This window comes from Ornithorhynchus anatinus, chromosome X1, assembly GCF_004115215.2.
Source record: "Ornithorhynchus anatinus isolate Pmale09 chromosome X1, mOrnAna1.pri.v4, whole genome shotgun sequence".
Classification (NCBI taxonomy): domain Eukaryota; kingdom Metazoa; phylum Chordata; class Mammalia; order Monotremata; family Ornithorhynchidae; genus Ornithorhynchus; species Ornithorhynchus anatinus.
The window spans coordinates 28,833,539-28,856,618 of NC_041749.1; the positions used below are offsets into that span (position 1 = coordinate 28,833,539).

The 23,080-nt window shown below is 42.0% G+C and overlaps 1 protein-coding gene across 2 annotated transcripts in view; it reads left to right on the top strand.

The window, feature by feature from the left end:
- Positions 1–5,433: 5,433 nt before the first annotated feature.
- CLINT1 (clathrin interactor 1) overlaps positions 5,434–23,080 on the top strand; it is a 70,453-nt gene continuing 52,806 nt past the window's right edge. The window contains exon 1 of one of the 2 annotated variants that reach the window (XM_029050427.1): positions 5,434–5,564. In XM_029050427.1, the coding sequence (XP_028906260.1) occupies positions 5,524–5,564 (41 nt within the window). In that variant the 5' untranslated portion in view covers positions 5,434–5,523. The remainder of the gene's footprint in view (positions 5,565–23,080) is intronic. The other variant, XM_029050428.2, reaches the window with a different exon arrangement.

The following is a 23,080-nucleotide window of genomic DNA, read 5'->3' on the forward strand; positions in this document are numbered from 1 at the left end:
CTGTACAACTATTGTTGACAGGCTGATCATGCCATAGATTATATCCAACCCCACTTTGTTTTTGGCATTTCTGTCCTCTGAGGGACAAGCAATGATATCAGTATGGGGGTCATCCACAGGTTACCAGACAGCCCATTTAGCACCTATGGCAGACGGTTCATAAGTAGACTCAGAGTAAACTCAGCCCAACCTGGAATACATTTTTTAAAGGGACCCACACATTTTAAATAGGTTAAAGATATTTCTCCCTTCCAAGTCCCACAATGAATCAGCGGCAGTTATGACTTCAAGTTGGGATTCCTGACTTCCAGTCCAGGATTCTTTCCAGCCGGCTACGCTTTCTGCTCTGAAGTTCAGTTCACCATGACCGACGCCACTTTTCAGGCTGCACCAGTGAGGGTGGGGAATTTTTGCAGTAAATGCCTGCCCGGCAGGAACTAGACTGAGACCTCCCACATCACGGCCCAGAGGCTAACGAATGCAATGCAGAAGTCAAGAGCCCGGCTGACACAAAGGGAAAGTAGCTTCTAAATCTGGTAGGAGCAACTCGCAATCGCTAGTGACCCAGAAATCTGACTTCATCAAGCATTCTCAGTTGTCTGATTCATTTGGTTCCTTGTTTTTCTCAATAAGAGTGGCTGGTCTTCTCCTGAATAGGCCTGAGCTGGGGACTGGCTAAGGCTGCAGTAACTTCTATTCTGTCCCAGTGGGTGGCCAGGAGACAGAGGGAACAACTCAGTGGCAGTCACGGAGACTATAGTTCCGTGCAATTTCCTCCTCCTCTCCACCCCTTTACATCCCTTCTACAGCACCACCGTGGAGTAGTGATTTAATTTAGCTTTTTCCAGCAGTTAGGCTGCCTTCTGAATAGGTCTGCCCACCCTGATTAGATTTCAACAAGGAAGAATCCTGTTCTTGTGCAGGGAACCAGGTAAAGGGTACATTACGTGAGTTATCAGTTTATTAGGCAGTGCTGGAAGTGTACTTTCTGAAAAGGACACCTCGAGCCCTTTTCCCTCTTCATATCTTTTTTTCTTTCTCATTATTTTTCTTGGCTTTACTGCCTCGATGAACTTTAGGATGAATAATTAGTCTCAATCAAATGCAAGCCCCATTACTATTACAGCCATATTTGGGCCCCAAGCTTCAAAATTCTTCCAAACCCTAAACCAAACGTTTGTGCCTAAATAATTCAATGCGTATTGTGAAAGTAGGCAAGTCCATTCACTATAGCTATTTTTCCAAATATGAATAACTTGGCCATTTACATTTTCATTTTAAACACTCTATTAATGCATTTGGTGTAGCCTGACTAAATATGTCAGCACATTTTAATATATATATATATTTCAAGAGGGAGTAGCATGGCATTTTCTCATTTGTTTTTCTCCCATGGACATGTTTAAATTACTCTAAAGAAGTTACTATGGAAACTGCTCAAAATTCTAACCTAGAGTAATTTCTCAAGATAAATCCTGCAACACTTTGTTGACAAGGAAGTTAAGCAGAATTGATATTCTTCTGAGGCAGCTTTCTTTTACAATCCCTCCTTTCTGGTTATCTTCGTCCTTTCTGAACTTTCTTGAATGCAAGGCTGGTTAGGAGTTTTCTTAAATCTGGCAACTACCTCGTTGAGGTCAAACATAAGAACTTCAGAATGTGTCTGAATATAAATCCCTGAGAAGCAGCAAGGTGTAGTGGGTAGAGCCCGGGCCTGGGAGTCAGAAGGTCATGAGTTCTAATCCTGCTCCGCCACTTTTCTGCTGTGTGACCTTGGGCAATTCACTTCATTTCGCTGTGCCTCAGTTACCTCATCTGTAAAATGTGGATTAAAACTGTGAGCCCCATGTAGGACAGGGGCTGTGTCCAGACTGATTACCTTGCATCTACCCCAGAAGTTAGAAGAGTGCATGGCAAATAGTAAGCACTTAGCAAATATTATAATGATAATCATTCAAATTAACACAAAACTCTGCTCTCAAGCAGTTTACAATTAAATGAGGGAGGCAAGAAAAATGCCTAAACAGGAAACAAATATATACCTGGCCACCACACACATATGCAGAGGCATATAAACTTATTAAAGATGAATAAGCACATAAACGACTGACATATATTAACATTATTTACTGAAATAAACCTAAGGGCCAAGAGGTTACTGCAAACTTTGAATGTATTTATTTATATTAATGTCTGTCTTCCCCTCTAGACCGTAAGCTCGTGGTGAGGCCGGGAACGTGTCTACCAACTCCGTTATATTGTACTCTCCCGAGCGCTTAGTAAGCATTCAATAAATATGCTTGATTGACTAATTCATCTTACAGACGGGAGTAATGTGGCTCAAAAGATGCCCTGAGGCTTTGAGCTACATTGTAACATCAACATCAAACATGCCAAAAGTCAAATAAATATTACTGATGATGACGATCACTAGTTATGGGCAGAGAACATTTCTGCTAATTCTGGTGTATTGTACTCTTCCAAGAGTTTAGTACAGTACTCTGCAAATAGCAAGCACTCAATAAGTACCATTGGAGAAGCAGCGTGGCTCGGTGGAAAGAGCACGGGCTTTGGAGTCAGGGCTCATGAGTTCGAATCCCAGCTCTGCCACTTGTCGGCTGTGTGACTGTGGGCAAGTCACTTCACTTCTCTGTGCCTCAGTTCCCTCATCTGTAAAATGGGGATTAAGACTGTGAGCCCCACGTGGGACAACCTGATTCCCCTATGTCTACCCCAGAGCTTAGAACAGTGCTCGGCACATAGTAAGCACTTAACAAATACCAACATTATTACCATTGATCAACTGATCGACTGATGATCAGGGCGGGATTAGAATGGCTAACTAGACAGGGGATATTCTAATTAGCTGGACTTCAGAACAGGAAATCTGTGATGCATTCACCACTTCTAGACGGTGAACTTGTGATGGTCAGGGAATGTGTTTATTTACCCTTATATTGCCCTCTCCCAAGCGCTTAGTAGAGTGCTCTGCACAGAGGAAAGAGCACCATCTTGGGAGTCAGAAGACGTGGGTTCTAATCCCGGCTCTGCCACTTGTCTGCTGTGTGACCTTGGTCAAGTCACTTAATTTCTCTGTGCTTCAGTTACTTCATCTGTAAAATGGGGATTAAAAGTGGGGGCCCCATGTGGGACAACCTGATGACCTTGTATCTCCCCCAGTGCTTAGAACAGTGCTCTGCACATAGTAAGCGCTTAACAAATACCAACATTATTATTAGTAGTAGTAAGCACTCAATAAAGAGAAGCAGCATGGCTCAGTGGAAATAGCACGGGCTTGGGAGTCAGAGGTCATGGGTTCTGATCCCTGCTCCGCTACTTAGCTGTGTGACGTTGGGCAAGTCACTTCACTTCTCTGGGCCTCAATTACCTCATCTGTAAAATGGGTATGAAGACTGTGAGCCCCATGTGGGACAAAGTGATTACCTTGTGCTTAGAACAGTACTTGGCACATAGTAAGCGCAGCGTGCGCAGTGGAAAGTGGATGGGGAGTCAAAGGTCATGGGTTTGAATCCTGGCTCATCCACTCGTCAGCTGTGTGACTGTGGGCAAGTCACTTAACCTCTCTGGGCTTCAGTTCCTTCATCTGTAAAATGGGGATTGACTGTGAGCCTCACGTGGGGCAACCTGATGACCCTGTATCTCCCCCAGTGCTGAGAACAGCGCTCTGCACTAGTAAGCGCTTAACAAATACCAACACTATTTATTATTATTATTATTATTAAGGGAAGCATCGTGGCTTAGTGGAAAGAGCCTGGGCTTGGGAGTCAGAGGCCATGGGTTCGAATCCCGGTTCTGCCACCTGTCAGCTGTGGGTCTGTGGGCAAGTCACTTCACTTCTCTGGTCCTCAGTGACCTCATCTGTAAATGGGGATGGAGACTGAGCACCACGTGGGACAATCTGATGACCCTAGATCTCCCCCAGCGCTTAGAACAGTGCTCTGCACATAGTAAGCACTTAACAAATACCAACATTATTATTTTCTGGGCCTCAGTTCCCTTATCTGTAAAATGGGAATCAAAACTGTGAGCCCCACATGGGACCAACTGATCACCTTGTATCCCCAGCGCTTAGAAAGTGCTCTGCACATAGTAAGTGCTTAATAAATACTGACATTATTATTCTCTGGGCCTCAGTTCCCTCATCTGTCAAATGGGGATCAAAACTGTGAGCCCCACGTGGGACAAACTGATCACCTTGTATCCCCAATGTTTAGAACAGTGCTCTGCACATAGTAAGCGCTTAACAAACACCACCATTTTTTTATTAATATTAGAAGCAGCGTGGCTCAGAGAAAAGAGCCTGGGCTTCGGAATCAGAGGTCATGGGTTCAATTCCCAGCTCTGCCACTTGTCAGCTGTGTGACTGTGGGCAAGTCACTTCACTTCTCTGGGCCTCAGTTCCCTCATCTGTCAAATGGGGATGAAAACTGTGAGCCCCACGTGGGAAAACCTGATGACCCTGTATCTCCCAGCGCTTAGAACAGCACTCTGCACATAGTAAGCGCTTAACAAATACCACCATTATTATTCTCTGGGCCTCAGTTTCCTCATCTGTCAAATGGGGATGGAGACTGTGAGCCCCATGTGGGACAACCTGATTCCCCTGTGTCTCCCCCAGCGCTTAGAACAGTGCTCTGCACATAGTAAGCGCTTAACAAATGCCACCATTATTATTCTCTGGGCCTCAGTCCCCTCATCTGTCAAATGGGGATGGAGACTGTGAGCCCCACGTGGGACAACCTGATGACCCTGTATCTCCCAGCGCTTAGAACAGTACTCTGCACATAGTAAGCGCTTACCAAATACCACCATTATTATTCTCTGGGCCTCAGTTCCCTCATCTGTCAAATGGGGATCAAAACTGTGAGCCCCACGTGGGACAGACTGATCACCTTGTATCCCCAGCGCTTAGAACAGTGCTGTGCACATAGTAAGCGCTTAAGAAATACCACCATTATTATTCTCTGGGCCTCAGTTCCCTCATCTGTCAAATGGGGATGAAAACTGTGAGCCCCACGTGGGACAACCTGATTCCCCTGTGTCTCCCCCAGCGCTTAGAACAGTGCTCTGCACATAGTAAGCGCTTAACAAATGCCACCATTATTATTCTCTGGGCCTCAGTCCCCTCATCTGTCAAATGGGGATGGAGACTGTGAGCCCCACGTGGGACAACCTGATGACCCTGTATGCCCCAGCGCTTAGAACAGTGCTCTGCACAGAGTAAGCGCTTAACAAACACCACCATTATTCTCAAATCCTATGGAATGGAGGGGAAAAGCGTGGAGGAGGCCGAAAACTACAACTCCCGGCCTGCCTCGGGAGGCCGTGCCGAGCCACTTCCGCCTCACGTCGCGCCACGTCCCCGGCGCCGCCGGGCTGGAGGAAGGAGCGAGGGCGGCCGGGGCCCCCAGGACCAGCCGCCGCACGGAGCCCCGCCGGCTCTGAGGGGAGGAGGCGGTCGCCCCCGCCGCCACCGCCGCCGCGCAGCCTCCCGCCGCCGACATGTTGAACATGTGGAAGGTGCGGGAGCTGGTGGACAAAGCGTGAGTACGGCGACGGGCCGGCGGGAGAGAGGCGGCGGCGGCGGCGGGGAGCCCGCAGCGGGGCAGCGGCCCCCGCACCGGCCCATCATGGCGGCCGCTCCTCCTCTGCTTGGAGCAAGGCCGCGGCCGAGCCCCCCACCCCGCCGCCGCGCTCTTCCCCTCTTCAAAGCCCTCCTCAGAGCTCACCTCCTCCAGGAGGCCTTCCCCCCTCCACCCTCTCCTTTATTACCCTCTTTATCCCCTCCATTCTTTTCCTCCTGGGGTCTGGTTTTTGTTTCGTTCTCTTTGCCTCCGTCCCCCCCCCCCCCCCCTTTTAGGAGGCTTTGGGCCGGGATGGGCTCTCCCGGTTGCCCAGTTGTCCATTCCAAGCGCCCAGGGCAGTGCTCTGCACATAGTGAGCGCTCAATAAATACGATGGAATGAATTTATCTTGATGATGGCTGGTTTTGTGCTGTTTGGCTCCGCTGTCTGGCTCCCCCGTTTAGTTGGGCAGGGATGGGCTCCATCTGTTGCCCAGTTGTCCATCCCAAGCGCTCAGGGCAGTGCTCTGCACATAGTGAGCGCTCAATAAATACTACTGAATGAATTTATCTTGATGATGTCTGGTTTTGTTCTGTCTGGCCCTGCTGTCTCCCCCGTTTAGTTGGGCAGGGATGGTCTCCATCTGTTGCCCAGTTGTCCATTCCAAGCGCTCAGTCCAGTGCTCTGCACATAGTGAGCGCTCCATGAATACTACTGAATGAATGAATTTATCTTGATGATGTCTGGTTTTGTTCTGTTTGGCCCTGCTGTCTGTCTCCCCCGTTTAGTTGGGCAGGGATGGTCTCCATCTGTTGCCCAGTTGTTCATTCCAAGCGCTCAGTCCAGGGCTCTGCACATTGTGAGCGCTCAATAAATACTATTCAGTGAGTGAATTTATCTTGATGAATGTCTGGTTTTGTTCTGTTTGGCTCTGCTGTCTCCCCCGTTTAGGCCGGGAGCCCGTCGTTGGGCAGGGATGGTCTCTCTCTGTTGCCCAATTGTCCATTCCAAGCGCTCAGTCCAGTGCTCTGCACATAGTGAGCGCTCAATAAATACTATTCAATGAGTGAGTTTATCTTGATGATGTCTGGTTTGTTCTGTTTGGCTCAGCTGTCCGTCTCCCCCGTTTAGACCGGGAACCCGTCGTTGGGCAGGGATGGTCTCCATTTGTTGCCCAATTGTCCATTCCTAGCGCTTAGTAGAGTGCTCTGCACATAGTGAGCGCTCAATAAATGCGATTGAATGAATGAATTTATCTTGATGATGTCTGGTTTTGTTCTGTTTGGCTCTGCTGTCTGTCTCCCCCGTTTAGGCCAGGAGCCCATTGTTGGGCAGGGATGGTCTCTCTCTGTTGCCCAATTGTCCCATCCAAGCGCTTAGTCCAGTGCTCTGCACATAGTGAGCGCCCAATAATTACGATTGAATGAATTTGTCTTGATGATGTTGTCTTGTTTTTGTTTCGTTCTCTTTGGCTTCGCTGTGTCTCCCCCGTTTAGACTGGGAGCCCGTCACTGGGCAGGAATGGACTCTCTATCTGCCCAATAAATAATGCCCAGTAGTCCATTCCAAGCGCTCAGTACAGTGCTCTGCACATAGTAAGCGCTCAATAAATACAATTAAATGAATGAATGAACGTTAGCTCTTCCTCAGGCTCATCCGCAGTGAGCCCGTCCCTGGGCAGGGATGGTCTCTATCTGTTGCCCAATTGTCCATACCAAGTGCTCAATACCGTTCTCTGCACAGAGTAAGCACTCAATAATTATAATTGAATGAATGAATGACTGTCTGGCCCGTCCACCCTTCTCCAGCCCCCAGCGGGGCCCAGCTTGGCTGGCACACCTGTTAGAAGCAGGCCGGCTTAGTAATAATAATGTTGGTATTTGTTAAGCGCCTACTATGTGCAGAGCACAGTTCTAAGCGCTGGGGTAGATACAGAGCCATCAGGTTGTCCCACGTGAGGCTCACAGCTAATCCCCACCTTACAGATGAGGTAACTGAGGCGGAGAGAAGTAAAGTGACTTGCCCACAGTCACACAGCTGACAAGTGGCAGAGCCGGGACTCGAACCCATGACCTCTGACTCCCAAGCCTGGGCTCTTTCCACTGAGCCACGCTGCTTCTCTGAGTGGAAAGAGCAGAGGTCGTGGATTCTAATCCTGGCTCTGCCACTTGCCTGCTGTGTGACCTTGGACAGGCCGCTTAATAATAATAATGTCGGTATTTAAGTGCTTACTATGTGCCAAGCACTGTTTTAAGCACTGGGGTAGATACAAGGTAATCAGGTTGTCCCCCGTAGGGCTCACATTCTTCATCCCCATTTTACAAATGAGCTAATGGAGGAACAGAGAAGTGAAGTGACTTGCCCAAGGTCACACAGCTGATAAGCGGCAGAGCCTGGATTAGAACCCATGACCGTGGACTCCCAAGCCTGGGCTCTTCTCACTGAGCTACGCTGCTGTTCAACTTCTCTGTGCCTCATTTCCCTCCTCTGGAAAATGGAGATTCGAACCCTGAGCCCTACTTGAGACGACCTGATTACCTGGTGTCTATCCCAGCGCTTAGGATGGTGGTTGGCACATAGTAAGCGCTTAGCAAATACCATTATTATTATTACATATCCCTTTCCTGTCCAGCGTGGCACTGGAGCACATTGGTCCAGTGCCCTGGGGTCAGTCATCAGGGCGTCGAGGAGCCCTTGGGCCTCTTGGATGTTGGTTTCAGTCATTCAGTCATATATTGAGCGCTTACTGTGTGCAGAGCACTGTACTAAGCGCTTGGAATGTACAATTTGGCAACAAAGACGATCCCTGCCCAATAATGGGCTCACAGTCCAACCGGGGAAAACAGACAGCAAAGCAGAACGGACCAAAGCAAAACAAGTAGTCCGGCGCAGACATCATCAAGATAAATAGAATCATAGTTATATACACACCATTAACAAAATAGAGTAATAAATAATATATACAAATATGCGCAGTGCTGAGGGGAGGGAAAGGGGGAAGAGCGGAGGGCGGTCCTGGGTGGGTGGGGAAGCCTGTTTTCTTGTTTTGCTGTCTGTCTGCCCCCCCTTCTAGACTGTCAGCCCGTTGTTGGGCAGGGATTGTCTCAATTTGTTGCTGAATTATACCTTCCAAGCGCCTAGTGCAATGCTTTGCACACAGTAAGCGCTCAATAAATACCATTGAGTGAATGAACGGAAGTGGTCCCCATCTGCTGTCAGTCCAGAGTGAGGGAGGGAATCTCCCTCCTCAGAGATTTGGAAAGTCTCTCCCCTCTTAAATCCAAGTAGACTGTGAGCTCCACAGGGGACAGGGACTGTGTCCAACCTGATTAACTCGTGTCCACCCCAGTGCTTAGAACAGTGCTTGACACATAGCAAGCGCTTAACGAACATGTGCAGTAATAATAATGTACTTCGCATAATAATGAGAAGCAGCGTGGCTTAGTGGAAAGAGCCCGGGCTTGGGAGTCAGAGGTCGTGGGTTCTAATCCTGGCTCCGCCACTTTGGCCAAGTCACTTCGCTTCTCTGTGCCTCAGTTACCTCATCTGTAAAATGGGGATTAAGACTGTGAGCCCCACGTGAGACAACCTCATCTCCTCGATTCAACCCCAGCGCTTAGAACAGTGCTTGGCACATAGTAAGCGCTTAACAAATGCCGCCATTATTATTAGAGGCGTGTGACTCATTATGCTCAATGCACTGTCGTCATCAATGGAAACTTGCTACCTTGTCTTCTAGTGCTGTCGCCATCTCTCCCCATAACATTATCGTCTCCTTTGGCACGCCGCTACCTTCATCGAAGAGTCACTACTGAGAAATTCTCCCCAAAGAACCATCTTTTAAGACCCAGTCTTCAATTCAGTCAGACTGTGCCCTATCATCAGTGAAGGTGTAATTCAGTGAAATCTTTCAGAGCGTGGCTCAGTGAAAAGAGCCCGGGTTTGGGAGTCGGAGGTCATGGGTTCAAATCCAAGCTCTGCCACTTGTCAGCTGTGTGACTGTGGGCAAGTCACTTAACTTCTCTGTGCCTCAGTTACCTCATCTGTAATATGGGGATGAAGACTGTGAGCCTCATGTGGGACAATCTGATTACTCTGATTCTACCCCAGCACTTAGAGCAGTGCTCTGCCCATAGTATGCGCTTAACAAATACCCACATTATTGGTATGATGGTGTGTATTGAACGCTTACTGTGTGCAGAGCATTCATTGAACTGTTTCAGAGAGTATGGGACAACAGAGTCGATTTCATGTTCCCTGCCCACAGGAGCTTGCAGTCTAGCTCAATTTTCATTTTCCAGAGAGCTTGCAAGCTCGATCATGGGGACAATCAAAAGTATTAAGTGACCAAATTATCCCTTTGCTATGCTACCTGAAAATGAAGTTAAGACTTCTGAAAAGCTTCCTTCTGTGTCTTTTTTTTTTTTTAGAGGTTATGCAAGATTGGTTAAAAACAAACTATTCTTGCAACTATTTGGTCAGATCCTGAAGTTGGGAAATACTGGAGGTTAATATCTGAGGCTTTTTTCAACAGCTAGGAAATGTTGAAAACTTTCATTTTTTTTTTAGAATTTTAACCTCAACTGTAGTTTAAGGGCGGACCTATTTAACATTTTGGGTTGTAGAAAAGCTTTTGATCCTTACATGGTTGGTCAGTTACACCAAATACAGTGATCTAGGAAGGTAACTTTGAATTGAAATTTGATAAGTTTAGGAACTTCCCTTTTGTCAACATTATTGGATGAAACACTTAAATTATTCAACTTGAGCTCATTTTATTTACCTAGTTACTCTTTGCCCTAGTTACTTTTGTCTTTTCAAAGCAGTAAAATAAAACATTGATTTTTGTTTCTACTACAAATTCTTTGTGATTCTAATTTGCTGAACTGCAGATACACAGGGGCAAGATTTAAATAAAGATCCCTTGAAAAACCAAAAGAGGTCTTTGTCAGACCTTTCTTCCCATTGGTTTTTTTTTAGAATTTTTGTTTCTTCCCTTTTGGGCGGGAGGAGATTCAACATCGAAGAACTAAACTTTGGGGCATGATTTAGAGCCTGAAGATTTCAGCCTTGTCTTTTGTTTTCCATAAAAGGTAATTCAGGCAAGGTTCATGTTTTGGGGCACAATGTTTACTTCTTAAAATTTTTGCTACTTAATGTCAATTTGTAGCATGTCAACTTGTTCCCATAAATGTATCCCAGTTGTGGGAAGGAATAGTTGAGTTGAGCAATTGAGCAGTGATTTCATCTCAATTTTAACACCCAATATGGAAAAAATTAGTCACTTAAACCAGTAAGAAAATAAGAGATTGTTCCGGTACCAATTTTAGTGTGTGTGTGTGTTAATGCTTTCAAAAGTAGTTGGAGAGAATAGCTTCAAGACACACATGGGGACCTCTTCAGTATTACCAATTTCTACAAAATAATGATATTTACTGTGTATCAGACATTGTTTTAAGCTCTGGGGTAGATACAAGTTAATCAGGTGGGACACAGTCAACGACTCACTTGGGCCTCACAGTGTAAGTAAGAGAGAACCGGTACTGAATCCCCAATTTACAGTTGAGGAAACTGGGGCACAGAGATGTCAAATGACTTGCCCAAGGTCACACGGAAGGCAGTTGGCAGAGCTGGGATTAGAACCCAGGTCTCCTGACTCCAAGGCCTGTGCTCTTTCCATTAACTAGGCCACGTTGCTTCTCGTGGAATTCGAAATTCATGGAAGACATGGAATTAGGTTTGTGTTCATTTCATATTTAAGGTTCTCCACCTTTCTGGGTATGCTCAGCCATCTCTCATGTCTAGGAACAGAGGATCAGGAAGTTTACATCAAATCAAAACTCTCTTTTTTGGGGACCAGTTGTGCACCTGTATGCAATAAAAAAAAAATTAGTAGTTTGTAATGCTGTGAACCCACATCTGAAGATTGGACAGTAATTGTTGGTGATCTAGAGTTTCAGATGAGAATATTTTTATTGGTTTAGTCAAAGATTTTACTGTTTTTATAGAACAGATGTTAAACCTGTTCTCCTTACAAAAAAAGTATTCAGGTAACTGTAGTGTGCTCAAGAAAATTCCTCTGAGGGAGTTTTTGGTGTTTGCTTTTATTTGCAGGTACCTGTTCATACATTGCATTGTGTAAGATTACAGCTGCCTTGTTTCCAGAGTGTTCCTTTCAGAAGTTCTCCTGTGTGCCCTTTGAGCATTAAATACTACAGTCCTTTCTCTCAGGGACCTTGAGTCCTTGCAGAATTTATCTCTTAATAAAATACGAATTGATCAAGTGCTATTCATCAAGACTGCTGCTTTTATCCATCACCTCAGGGTCATTTCTTTCCAAATTTTCTCCTCCTCCCCACCATTTCAAGATTCGGCTCCACTTATTCAACCTTTCCAAGCAGTGTAAAGAATTAAATAAATTTAATGGATATGCCCTTTGATCCTCCCTTTGCAATGTATTCTCTTGAACCAGTTTTAAAGAAGCTACTGCTAAGGTAATCGGTCAATCAATAGTATTTTTAGAGTGTGTAGCCTGCTCAGAGCACTGTATTAAATACTTGGAAGAATACAGTAGGGTTAGTGGAACTGAGCCCTGCCCTCAGGGTTTTACAATCTAGTGGGGGGAAGCTGACTAAAATGTGTTAATGGGCAATAGAATATAAAGATGTGCATGTTGGGTCGGAAAGGGAGTGAATACCCTACCGCTTAGGTGACTGAAGTGATGATAGGATAATGATAATTCTGGTATTTAGTAAAAGCTGTGTGCTAAGCACAGTACAAAGCATTGAGGTAGATACAAAATACTCAGGTTGGAAACAATCTCTGTCCCACTTGGGGCTTCACAATCCAAGTAATAATGGATAATGGATTAATTACTTGCCCTTTCCTCTAAAAACTAGCATGGAAATAAGGATTAGGAATTTAAATTTTTAAGCAGTTTTGAGTTGTATTTTCTTCTACCTTCATCAGAGGCGATTTTCTGTCATTTAAGCAGGTTCTGCTTAACTCTGCAGTACAGGGTGGTTTTAAAAGAACCACTTAATTATCACTTATGCTTGTTCCAATGCCCTTTAGTGAGTTACTTTACAAGTAGCCTTTTAATCTGTTTACTGATATATCCACTAAAGTATTTGGCTTTCTATGGTTAGGTAATAATAACAATAATGTTGGTGTTTAAGTTCCTACTATGTGTCAAGCACCGTTCTAAGCACTGGGGTAGGTACAAGCTAATCTGGTTGGACACAGTCCCCGTCCTTCATGGAACTCAGTTTTAATCCCCATTTTATAGATGAGGTAATCGAGGCTCAGAGAAGTTAAGTGACTTGTCCAAAGTCACACAGCAGACAAGTGGCTGAGCCAGAAATAGAACCCAGGTCCTTCTGACTCCCAGGCCCATGCTCCATGTACTACGCCATATTGCTTCTGTGCTATTTTTCCAGCTTCCACTAATTTATTTATTATTATGTTCTACCTACCTGACTCAGAGTGACCTTTCTTCCACTTAACAGTTCCATTAAAAATAAATTTTTAAAAAGCCTGTTTTCCTCAGAGAAACACTTTGATCATCTTAGATAGCTTTACCCAGGGAGGAAACCCTCCGATTCCAGTATGTGAAACCTGTTGCCTCTTTTGTGATATTTACAAAGTAAGTTGTTTACCTGTTTTTCTTCTAGTTTGAAGTGATTAAAAAATAATTCAAGGTTAGTTTGAAAGTGCAAAGATATCTTGTGGTGAATTTGAGGTCAAAAGTAATGTATCTGAACCTCCCAAACCCTGCTCGGGACATCACCAAAGTCCTCTTCAAGATTGCCTGGATCATACTAAGTTTGGCAAAGAATGCTTGGTTTAGTATAGCATTCCTTAAATAATTTGTTTCTTATCCAATAGCTCTTTTCTACCAACTCGGTCATATTGTGGTCTCCCAAGTGCTTAATATAGTGCTCCACACCATAAGCACTGGATAAATACTATCGATTGCTATCGCTAGAGCATATTATGCCAGGCCTATTGCAAAGCAAAGTCTTTGGTAAGGCAGATTGCCAAGAGAAGTCTTTAGAAAGACATACTGCAACCAAGTAATCATGTAATGTTGTGTTCAGCTTGTTTTGCCAGAGTTTTCTTCTCTAAAGTGGTCAAAGATTTTAAATACCAGTAAAGCAAAAGCTTTCTGTCGTTTTCATTTGCATATTATACGTGCATCTTTCTTTGTGGAAACCAGTCCTTACCACCTTTGGACCTCCCACCCCCTACCAGCATGTGTTACTCAATTCACTGGGTTGCCATCAAACTTACAAGTTAACCTGAAGATCAAAGTACAGCACCAGACATGTGCCTGCCCTTACACTGAATTCCGGATATGGCCACATTGGGCTGTACTGTAATGGAAATTACAACTTTTAAAGCAACTTGAGTTTTAATACATACACCATACTTTGCTAACATTGGACAAAAGACACTGCAGTGTAAAGTCTGTGTTCATATCCATATCCAAGCATCTTGTGGACAATATCAGTGGTATCTATTTATGCAGAGTGCTATATGCTCGTTGTGGGCAGAAAATGTCTATTATCTTGTACTCTCCCAAGCGCAGCGTGGCTCAGTGGAAAGAGCCAGGGCTTCGGAGTCAGAGGTCATGAGTTCGACTCCAGGCTCTGCCACTTGTCAGCTGTGTGACTGTGGGCAAGTCACTTAACTTCTCTGTGCCTCAGTTCCCTCATCTGTAAAATGGGAATGAACTGTGTGCCTCACGTGGTACCACCTGATTACCCTGTATCTCCCCCAGCGCTTAGAACAGTGCTCTGCACATAGCGCTTAATAAATACCAACATTATTATTATTATTATTACAGTGCTCTGAACAAGGTAAGCGCTCAGTAAATGATTAAATATAAACTAAATGCTTAGGAGAGTACCGTACAGATGGTAGATCCAAAATACTAACGTGCTCTAGTGTGTTATTGCCACAATCAGTAAAGCTTGTGCTTAGTTACAAGAACTGTTGAAGCAATGCATAGGTATGTTATTTATATATCTACAGTTTTGCTTATTTAAAGAAGACACTACTGGCTGTGAACTTCCATCAGTGAGTGTCTGTGTGGCTGAAAAAACGTGGGATCCACACTCCCATCTCATTGGGCACAAAAATGGTTTCCCCTTGTGGTGTTATACTTAATGTTTGCTGCCCTTGGAGCTGTTTTCCCTTTTGCTTCCTTATCGTTTCATGAAAAGCTTTGCCCAAAGTGAGCTGCTCTTCTTGGCGGTGTACCATAAAGAGCTAGCCTCAGAAATTGACTCTCTGTTTTCAGCTGGCTTGCAAGATTGAAACTTTGTTGTACTATGTCCTTAAATCCTGAGACAATAATTACACATTGAAAACTTTTCAGCATAATATGTCAATTTATGTGTGTTTTACAAAACAATAATTGTGTCGACTAGAGATTGGAGATTGAGGGGAAGGGCGAAAGAGGCAGAAGTATACTAAGTATACTTTCCACACACACCTCTCAGGCTGTCTCTCTTGCCCAGGTGATTTTCTCTTCAGACTACAGCAGCTTTGGAGACCTAGCAGAACCTGCTCCTTTTCCACAAGCAGCCCAACTCACTCCCCTTGTTTTAGGCTGAAGAAGCTGCTGCTGCCATTTCTTTCCTAAGAATCTGGTGCAGAGGGACAGCAGGCAAAGTAATCTTGAGGTCATCTGGGAAGATATATGTTTGGAGAGGGTGGATAGGTGTACGGGTTTGTCGAGGCAGTGAGAGAAGAATGTCGGTGACTGTGGTGAGTGAGTGAGCATAAAGTTAGTGCTCTTACCCCCTAGATCCTTTGAGAGTCAGGGTTGGGCTGGCAATAGTAAGCACCTTCCATGAAAGCCATCACAGGCATTGTGCTTGTCCTGTTCAAGCCTGATGCTTAAGTGGCCAAGTAGAACTCAGCATCTAATTGGCTTGAGGTTAAGACAGTAGATCCCATATAATCAGTCATAGGGCTTGGAGATGACCACCCTGAAGGCAATTCCTTTTCCTTATTATTTAGAGCTCCTTAAATAACTTAGTTGAAGAATTCAATAAATTTATCAAGTTTTACTTAAGTAGGGCTCATAGTAAAATAACATTTCAGGTTCTATATATTTGGTATGATTTTGTAAGCATATAGATCAGATAATTGAAATCAGTCAATCAGTTGTATATATTGAATGTTTACTGGGTGCCAAGCACTTTACTAAGTTCCTGGGAGAGTACAGCATAACAAAGTTGGTAGATACATTCTCTGCCCACAACAAGAGAAGCAGTGTGGCTCAGTGGAAAGAGCACGGGCTTGGGAGTCAGAGTTCATGGGTTTGAATCCCCGCTCTGCCGCTTGTCAGCTGTATGACTGTGGGCAGGTCACTTAACTTCTCTGTGCCTCAGTTACCTCATCTATAAAAGGGGAATTAAGACTGTGAGCCTCACGTGAGACAAGCTGATTACCTTGTATCTACCCCAGCGCTTAGAACGGTGCTCTGCACATAATAAGCGCTTAACAGATACCAACATTATTATTATTATTATTATTATTATTAACAAGCTTGCAGTCTAGAGGGAGTTAGGTCTCATTACTTTGAGAGTGTTGATTTCTAACCTGAAGGCTTTAAATCACAATTCAGTACTAATTTAGGACCTCTAAGTACCATGTGCTATAGCAGAATTTGTTATAGCAGTTTTTGGACTTGGAGTCCACAATCCCCCATCCTTTTCACTAAGGGACAGGAATTCCCCCCAACTTTCATGCAAGAATATGGTATCTTTACTGTAATAGAACCCTTTCTATAGCAGACATGGGGCCATAGTCCTGGGTTACAGGGAAGTCCCCTCTTAATGTTTTCTTTTGATGGAAGTTTGTTAGAGAAAATAACTCCTACAGGTAGCAGTCCACCTCCACAAAAACTCTTACTGTGGTTTTGTGCCTCATAATAACATTCAACATGAAGGTCTCTGAAATTACACACACAATGTTATGGTAATGCGTGTGTGTTTTGTATAGGTGGGATGAGCAGAATTTAGAGTTACTGAATGGTGTATCAGCTAAATTACTTGTGTTTTTGTTGAAAAAGTCAAAGGAATAAGGGTGCTTCAGCCTAGGAATTAGACGTTAACCCAGTTGTAAAGGTTTTCAAACAGGTATACTATGATGAATGTGTGATTTAGACTTTAAACTGTCAGAGACTAAATGTAAGGTTTTAGTAGAGAGAATGTGAAGCAGCATGGCTCAGGGGAAAGAGCACGGGCTTGGGAGTCAGAGGTCATGAGTTCGAATCCTGGCTCTGCCACTTGTCAGCTGTGTGACTCTGGGCAAGTCACTTAACTTCTCTGTGCCTCAGTTACCTCATCTGTAAAATGGGGATTAACTGTGAGCCTCACGTGGGACAACCTGATTACCCTGTATCTACCCCAGTGCTTAGAACAGTGCTTGGCACATAGTAAGTGTTTAACAAATACCAACATTATTATTATTATTCTTTTACTTAGAATTAGATTTTTGTCTGACAGCTTCCTGTCATATTTCACCTGAAACAAGGAACCTAAAATATGTGAATGTTGAACTTTTAATAACTAGTTGAACTTTTAATAACTAGCATCTGATAACTAGGGAAAGCAAATCTAAGTTCATTTTTAATGGTGTATGCAGTTTTGTGAAGACTTTTGGAAAATAAATAGCCTTAAAGTGCAATATATAAAGATATATTGTCACTCAGAACACACAGTCTCTCTCTGAATCCTTAAAACTGTATTCCTTCAAATACTGGAGTTGACTTTGGTCAACTTCTAATGACCATTCCCAGCAGTATGTTCCAAAATAAAATTGTCTATGCATTACGTTCTAAAACCAGTAGAGATCTTAAAAAGAAATCTTTGAAGGGCACTGGAGAAAGGGGGCTTCAGAAATAGTGCTAGTGGTTTCTAGGAAAAAAGTCACACTTTGATTTTTGAATTGTATTCATTCCCTTCTGTTCTTGAGATTGTAAAAAATTCATTTGGCACCCCAGCAGCCTCTCTGAATTTTCCTTAATGCTTTTTCACAAAAGGGAAATAGAAGTCAGGTTTCCAAAGAGAATAACCCCCACCCAAAAGCTGAAATGTTTAATGCCTGAGCTGTCCTGAAGAATTATTTTCATTGGTAAATAAATGTCACCTATGCATTGCTTATAACTGCACACAACAGAGTTTGTCTTCCAAATTCAAATTTAAATCTCTTAAACATAAATATGGTCTCCTACTTTCCATTGGTTCTCTTCATGTGGCATACCTACATCTACCTAAACCAGATATTAAACCTCATCTGCTCTCTCTTTCTGTAAGTGCTATACCAGAACTTTATTTTTTCATATATCAAACTTTATAATATAAACCTTTTCTCCATTAACATTAATTGCTTAAACAATATACATATATATATATATATATATACACAGAAGGGAATGAATATATATATACACACACATGCATTTATATATATATATATGTGTATATATGTTTGTGTAATTTATGTATTTTAACATCTGCCTCCCCCTCTGGACTATGAGCTCGTTGTGGGCAGGGAATGCGTCTGTTGGTGTATTTTACTCTCCCAAGCACTTAGTACAGTGCTTTGCTCACAGTAAGCGCTCAATAGACATGATTGAATGAATGAATGCTTTGAATGCAAGACACTGAACAACAAGAAGAGGAAAATACTTGAACATCAGTTTAGACACAATCCCTGACCTGTAAGAGGGTCATATCCTAAAGGAGGAGGAAGGCAGACCCACAAAGAAAAAAATAAGCCTGGATTGGGGGCAAGAATAGGCAATTTTTTACCCCGAATATTTTAAGTACATTCTTAGTCTCAGCACATTATTTATATAGATTGTATGATCAACTATTAGTCATGAAACTGGAAGTGAAGAAGTCAAGAAACAAAATAAGTGCTAACTTCCCTCTAATATACTGGGCAACAAAAACATTTTGAAGTCAGGGTTCAAAGATTTTTTAAATTCCACAAATAAATACTCTGCATGGTGGGGAGGTTTTGGTCTTACTTGAAAACAGTGGTTTTGAAAGACTTGATAAACTATTGATTGTCTAATATTTGATGCTTTAGGTGAATTTTGAGAATAGAATTAGTAAAATATTAACCATTCATTCAGTCGTATTTATTGAGCTCCTAGGGTTTGCACAACACTGTACTGCTCACTTTTCTAGAAATAGTTTAAATTTACTGTACAGAACACAGTATGAAGTACAGACTCATAATAGGATACTCAGGTTTCATTAAGCCTTTTGGATACGACGTAATGGCAAACATTCTTCCAGTATGGAAAAATATTGGATATGTAGTGCCTTCGTATGCAGTGTTGGACAGAAAAGGAGTACTACATTGTATTTTCCTAAGCGCTAGATTCTGCAAGAATGCAAACCCCCCTCTTTATAGAGAACTATGTATTTCAAAATTCTGGAATTTAATGACCATTTTAATATTTTCATTTTGATCTCTTCCCATAAATAGCATAGGCCTATATAGGAGAGGAATATGTGCCTATAGAACATTCACCATTCAACTAAATAATAATAATGATTATATTATGCATTTACTATGTGCTCAGCTCTAAGTGCTGAGATAGATACAAAATAATCAAATGGGATACAGGCCCTGTCTAGCATGGGAAATATGTTCTGGGTTGTGTTGTGTTTTGTTGAAATAGGGGAACTATTAGCTGTTTATCTCAGGCATCCTTTCCCAGCCCCCAACTCCACAAGTCTGGCTTTGATTTTCTTTCCTGTGTTAAGGAATGCAAGAGAGTCTTATATTTTCTTTGGAGGGTGCTGCAGTTGGCTGATCAAGAAGCTAGTTTCATATAAAACAGTGTGTCATTATTAGTTTGGTTAAGGCACTGCACATTAGAGTTTGAAAGTACTTTCAATGGTCAGCACTGTATACAAGCTAGTCAAATCAGTTTACGACAAATGTGGAAAGTAGGTTCAGATAACATAAAAGATGTAATTTGAAATGGCATTGAATTTTTAATGTTGCTTTTTTTAGTTCTAATTGTGGGAAAGAATTTGAAGTGGAAAGCTCTCCCGATTGGTATTGTTAGTTTTTCTTTTTTTAAATCGTTATTTGTGTCATTACAAGTGATCAATTATTTCAGTATTTCACCTCAGCAGAAACTAAAATGGAAGCTGTGATGCAAGTGAAATTGTCATATGCTCATTTTGGGGCAGCATTGTTATTTGATCTGCTGGTGAAACCAGTTTAACACATGATACCTCTGAAAAGGAAACGTCACATTGTCTGTTCTAAAATGCAGGTCGGTTTAAAAGAAAATCTCCCTGGGTGAATACCTTTCTCCAACTAAGTCCGGCAACAAAAAGATATATTATAACGTGATCCCAAAGTATCAGTAATCTAATACAGAACAGTAGAATAGCTGCTTTAGTTGTTTCTGCCAGATTTTACTGCAGCTCTGCCTAGTAAGTAGAATTGGAAAAGGGGTCCCTGGAACTAATGGAGATGATCAAATTTGAATCATGTCTTTTGTTGAATGACATTTTTATGACCGCTTTTCTCACAAGGATGTATCAGATTCTATCTCTTTTAATTCTGTCCCAATAGTTCTCAAATTTAAGTAACTTGAGGGCCCCATTTTTAATTCAATCAAGTCACCTGGGAGTGGGATCTGTAACTCGGAGTGTGCCAAAGCCCTCAGATTGGGTGGCAGAAAGGTTTATTTGAACCTATCAGCATTTGGTGCCAGTAGATCCTTTGATGTGCCCTCATTGACCCTGTTTGAAAAACACTGGTTTAAGCATTTGAGAAGTAGGGGTTTTTAAGAAATCTAAGATAAAGGGAATCTACCTTGTATATGGACCTCACAACAAACTTTGAAGAATGCATGTAGATAGAATTGCTATGTAGCTTCTCATTTTCAAAGGCTACATTTTAATCAAGACATACTCTTCTCTTGAAATAAAAATCATAAAATATTAGAAGCAGCAGATCAGAAATGGAAATAGCCAGATTACCTTGTTAATTGCAAGGTAGGTAAACTCTATGTAGACTGTGAGCTTCTCGTGATCAGTGAAGTGTCTACTAACTCTTTGGATTGTTGGACTCTCCCAAAAAGTTAGTACACCTCTGCACACAGTAAGCACTCAATAAATGCCACTGAGTGATTTTATGTAGATATCTTTAATTTATGTTAATTCCTCTGAAAAACCTAAAACACATTCTACTGTTTTGATAGGTTGCTGATTTTGCAACTCACTTTATGTTTATATCAGTGAAAAGAACCATGTTTCCTGAATAAGAAAAAGTAGTTAGGGAGACAGTTTCTTTCTTTGAACGATGTAGACGAGCTTATACACTGATAGTATTTGTGACTTAATGGATTACTCACTGTTAAAGGTGTCTTTTGCTGTGATTAGTGTTCGTGGGAACACAGTCCCATTGGCCTTATATCTGAGCATGTCACACAGAAATATGGTCTTGCTGCTGTAGTCAACAATCCTAATAGTGTCTAAGCATGAAATCATATTCTTGTTCTGATAAATTTATATAGGAAAGGAACAGTAGGATGCAATTGTGTGTTTAAAATGTTGTGCCTTTAAAAATTATTTAGAATTTCATCGAATTAGCATAATCTATAAGGCAACAATATTGACAACTCCCCTAAAGTTACTGCTGCGTTTTCTTTTTTTATTTTTATTTTTTTACAGGAATAGAATATTACAGGCTTGTTTATGGAGTATTTTGAGGTGAATCTTGTTAGGCTTGTATAAAAATATATAGCATTTATCCAGTTAGCTTCCATATAGGGCTGAGGGACAAGAAGAAAACTTATAATTGTGGGTTAAACTGTGTTCATGGCGTACATTACAGCTGTTCAAATTAAAGCTCGAAAACCTGAATTTCATTAAAGAAATTTTGAAAATCTCCTTTGTAGCAAAGCTTTTATGTATAGCTCATAAACCTGGAAGTCAGAATGACCTGTGTCCTAATCTTGGCTCCGCCACTTGTCTGCTGTATGACCTTAGGTGAGTTACTTAACTTCTGTACCTGTTACTTCATCTGTAAAATGGGGATTAAGACTGAGACACCTATGTGGAGTATGGACTATGTCCAATCTGATTATTTTATAACTACCCCAGTGCTTAGTACAGAGCTGGGCACATCATAAGTGCTTAACAAATACCATTAAAATAAACCAAAAATCCCCCCAAAATTCCCTTTGTGCAGTAAAGGATATCTGCATGTAAATTCTTCATGCATCATCAGTGGAAGAGTATCCTAACTTGAGAGTGCTAGTTGTTACTTCCTAAAGTAACATTTTAAATGTTCTTCCTGCAGCAAGATCAAGAAAGTAAGAGATGAAAGTATATTAAAAGCAATCGCTATTGTTTTCTTGAAGCTATGATAGTGATATTTTGTCCTTTTTGAGACAGATTAATAAAAATAATAATTGATATTTAAGTGCTTAGTACGTGTCAGGCACTGTACTAAGCACTGGGGTATATTCAAGGATACAATCAAGTCCCATGTAGGGCTCACAGTCTAAGAAGGAGGGAGAAAAGGCATTGAATCCCCATTTTGCAGATGGTGGAACCGAAGCACAGAGAAGTTAAGTGACTTGCCCAGAGTCACAGAGCAGGTATATGGTCGAGCCAGGACTGTTTAAGAAAAATCGAAAGATTCCTTCACATATGTTGATGCATCAGTTTTTCATATCCATTAAATTGTCAAGTGTCTGATCTTAATTGTGATTATCCAATATTCCTAACCTACCTGCAAATTTGGGACCTACACAGAACAGCCTTTTTTTTCCTGTAACACTGTAAATGAGAACTTTGCTGATGAGAATTGAGAAAAAGTTGTGAGACTCACATGTAGAGTTACAATAAAGAGTTTACATCATGTATGTTACCTATCAATTTATCAGTCATTTCAGCTAGTAAACAGGCTAAGCAACCTGTTAAAAACTTGAACACTTCTTCTATTCATATTTTTTTCCTTTTGCAAGCTATTTTGCCATTCTTTGCCTCCAGTGCCACGTCGGTAAAGTGGGTATGATCACAATCAACAGCAAAGTCTAACTAGGTGTAAAGAATAAATTAATGATTATCAGGTTTTTTAAATATACTTTTGAAAAATATTAAAAGTAGATTCCTCCAATTAAAGGTATAGAATATAAAAGAAAACTAGAATTTTGATATATCTGCCACATTTGAGTGAGAACTACAAATATATATATATATATATAATATTACTACATTAGGGAGGTTAAGAAGCTGGATTATATGAAAGTGAAATCCTGAAGACATCCTTTATTGTGAAAACTCTAGTTGAGATCTTAATAGCTACTCTGCTATTTTACTTCCAAGAGTACTGTTTAACGTGATTAGTGAAACAGTTCCATCAGTATCTAGAATACTGGTATTTGTCAATATTTAGCAAACAGAAATTTAATAATATTAAGCGTGCAGAGC